This window comes from Saprolegnia diclina (genome assembly GCF_000281045.1).
Source record: "Saprolegnia diclina VS20 unplaced genomic scaffold supercont1.235, whole genome shotgun sequence".
In the NCBI taxonomy this organism is placed as follows: Eukaryota; Oomycota; class Saprolegniomycetes; order Saprolegniales; family Saprolegniaceae; genus Saprolegnia; species Saprolegnia diclina.
In genome coordinates, this window is record NW_008246302.1 from 1 (window position 1) to 2,272 (window position 2,272).

Sequence of the window (2,272 nt, forward strand, 5' to 3'; positions counted from 1 at the left end):
TGTTAGTAAATCGCCAGTGCCCTTGGTATGAGTAGGTAGAATCCTGAGCGCGCTCTTGGGCTGCTCGTGTATGCTGGTATAGCGACCGAGTGGCCGCAGTGCGGTTGCGTGCGCGATGCTCGCGCTGGAGGCGTAGATGCGAAGGGTGTCAGCGTCTTGGCTAAAGGTAATCGAAGCCATGGTGCGTCGCGCGCCCGACGGCCACCGTCGCGTGCGCCAGCTGATCGTCGCTCGTCGAGGCCGGGCAAGCGTGCGGATGGTGTCGGACTCGTCAATGATGACGCCAGCCACTGAGCGTCTTCCTTGAGGCGCACCGAGCTGGAAATCACCAACGAGAGACTAAGCTTGGGGCCTTGGTTGCCGCGCAGATGCGGCATATGTGGCCGTAAGAAAGCAAGGTACTTGCAGAAGCTTAGCTTTTGGCTGATACTACAAATTCGTGGATGGCTCGAGCCGCTTGCTCTGCGCCTGGATCTTGTAACGTGTGCGTGCTTCCATATCTTGGTCTTCTAGAACGCTCGGCCCTGCGCGGAAAACCTCTTCCACTTCTTGGAAACGGAACGTGTACTTTTCGCGTTAGAATTCCGAGACGGTTCGTGAATACGAGTGGGGTGCGCACTGTTTTCGCAAATGCAGAATTTCACAGTTCATCGTTCGGACGATGGAAGACGTACCGTATACCTCAAAACAACTCACCCACCAAATCGGCCAAAAAAGAGGAAAATTTATGATGTGCAATTTCCCTAAAAATGAGTTATTATGAGGTCTCATCCAAATTGGGCAGTGGTGTGATATTATGATGTGATACAATACGCCGCGTTACAGCTTGTTACACGTTATACATTAAAGATGCTCAAGTAATGAACGTGTTACGGCGTCGTAGCGTAGCTGTTAGAGCTCGCAGTTAGCAGTGCGCGTTGTTGCGGCGCGGGTTCAATTCCTCTTCTTCAGGGGTTTTTGCACGATCCAACTTTTGAAAAAGAGACATCGGCACTGGGAGAGACCTCTGGGAGAGAGACTTGCGTGACCCTGAGCGGTACCGGTACCTAATTAAATTGATGTTCTTCAACTCTCATTCCTACATTGCACCTCGTCCCCCAAGCCAGCATGAACATGACCGCAATTCCCTCCTTTGTGATGATCAACGAGCAAACCTTCTCCGTCATCGACGTCCCCGGCGACGGCAACTGCCTCTTCCACAGCATCGTGGCATCTCGCAACCTCAACTGTGCCAGTGCCGAGAAGCTCCGTGGCCGTCTCTTCGACTTCGCTTCTGGTGAAAATCGAGGGCTTTGTGCTCGCATCCATCATCAACTCGGCGTCCACACCGAGAACTTTGATGTGTTTCTGGCCGGTCTGGCGCAGGACAGGACATGGCGGTCGATGGTGGACGTGTCCATCGTCACTTTGGCGTTCGGTATCGACGTGGAAACCGTCGCCTTCACGACCCGGGGTCTGTTTGTCTTCTCTGCCAAGAGCTATCCGCACCAACACTGTGGCACTCAGGAGAAGGAGCCCTCAGAAGACACGATCCGCGTGTCTTCGTGGACCGGTCGACGACTCACTTTGGCGAAGCCGTCGACGTCTTTGTCAAAGCCGAGTGTGAAGGACGCATCTCCCTCGAGGACATCCGTGAAGGCATGACGAGCATTCACCAAGTCGGCGACATCGCGCTGAGCAAGCCTATCAAGTCTCGACTCCGCGAGCTTTACTACGGTCACCGCATCGACGCCCTGGGCGATGCGACGCCGGGCGATCTCTTTCGCGTCAGACGCGACCGCGTCTTCGGTTTTGTCGAGAAGGTCTACGCCGACATCAAGGACAATCGCACTCGTCGATGGATCGCCGACGCCTACGACACGTGCGGAATGAACCCGTGGGCGACCAACCAAGATCGGTTCAAGGCCCACGTAGACGGCTTGAACATGTCTGCCGCGATGCTCACCAATTTGCAGCCCTTCACCCTCGACTAGGGCAAGGTCAACACCAGCTTCATAAATGTCGTGGTGTGTTATTCTGAGATTTCGAGTCAGCGCTTGACACCATACGGTGCATTATGAAAATTTGGATAGTGAGTTATTGTGAGGGCCAAAATTGGGATTATTTTGTAGTGAGTTATTTTGAGGAAAATCGAGGTTAGGGGTAAAATCGCGAGGTGAGTTGTTTTGAGGTATACGGTACTTGTGGTGCAGCGCACCTGCAGCACCATGTGACCCGTTCGTCTCCCTCGCCTCGTCCCCGTTCTGTATCTCTGCTCGCCTCGTCCCCGTTC

At 54.0% G+C, this 2,272-nt stretch overlaps 1 protein-coding gene across 1 annotated transcript; it reads left to right on the forward strand.

Moving 5' to 3' along the window:
* Nucleotides 1-1,107: 1,107 nt before the first annotated feature.
* Nucleotides 1,108-1,974, forward strand: SDRG_17264 (hypothetical protein; the record flags this gene model as incomplete). Its single annotated transcript, XM_008623504.1, has 2 exons — nucleotides 1,108-1,552; nucleotides 1,597-1,974. 2 exons carry the CDS (start codon nucleotides 1,108-1,110, stop codon nucleotides 1,971-1,973), a joined length of 822 nt encoding a protein of 273 aa, XP_008621726.1. The 3' UTR covers nucleotide 1,974.
* Between the last annotated feature and the right edge of the window lie 298 nt (nucleotides 1,975-2,272).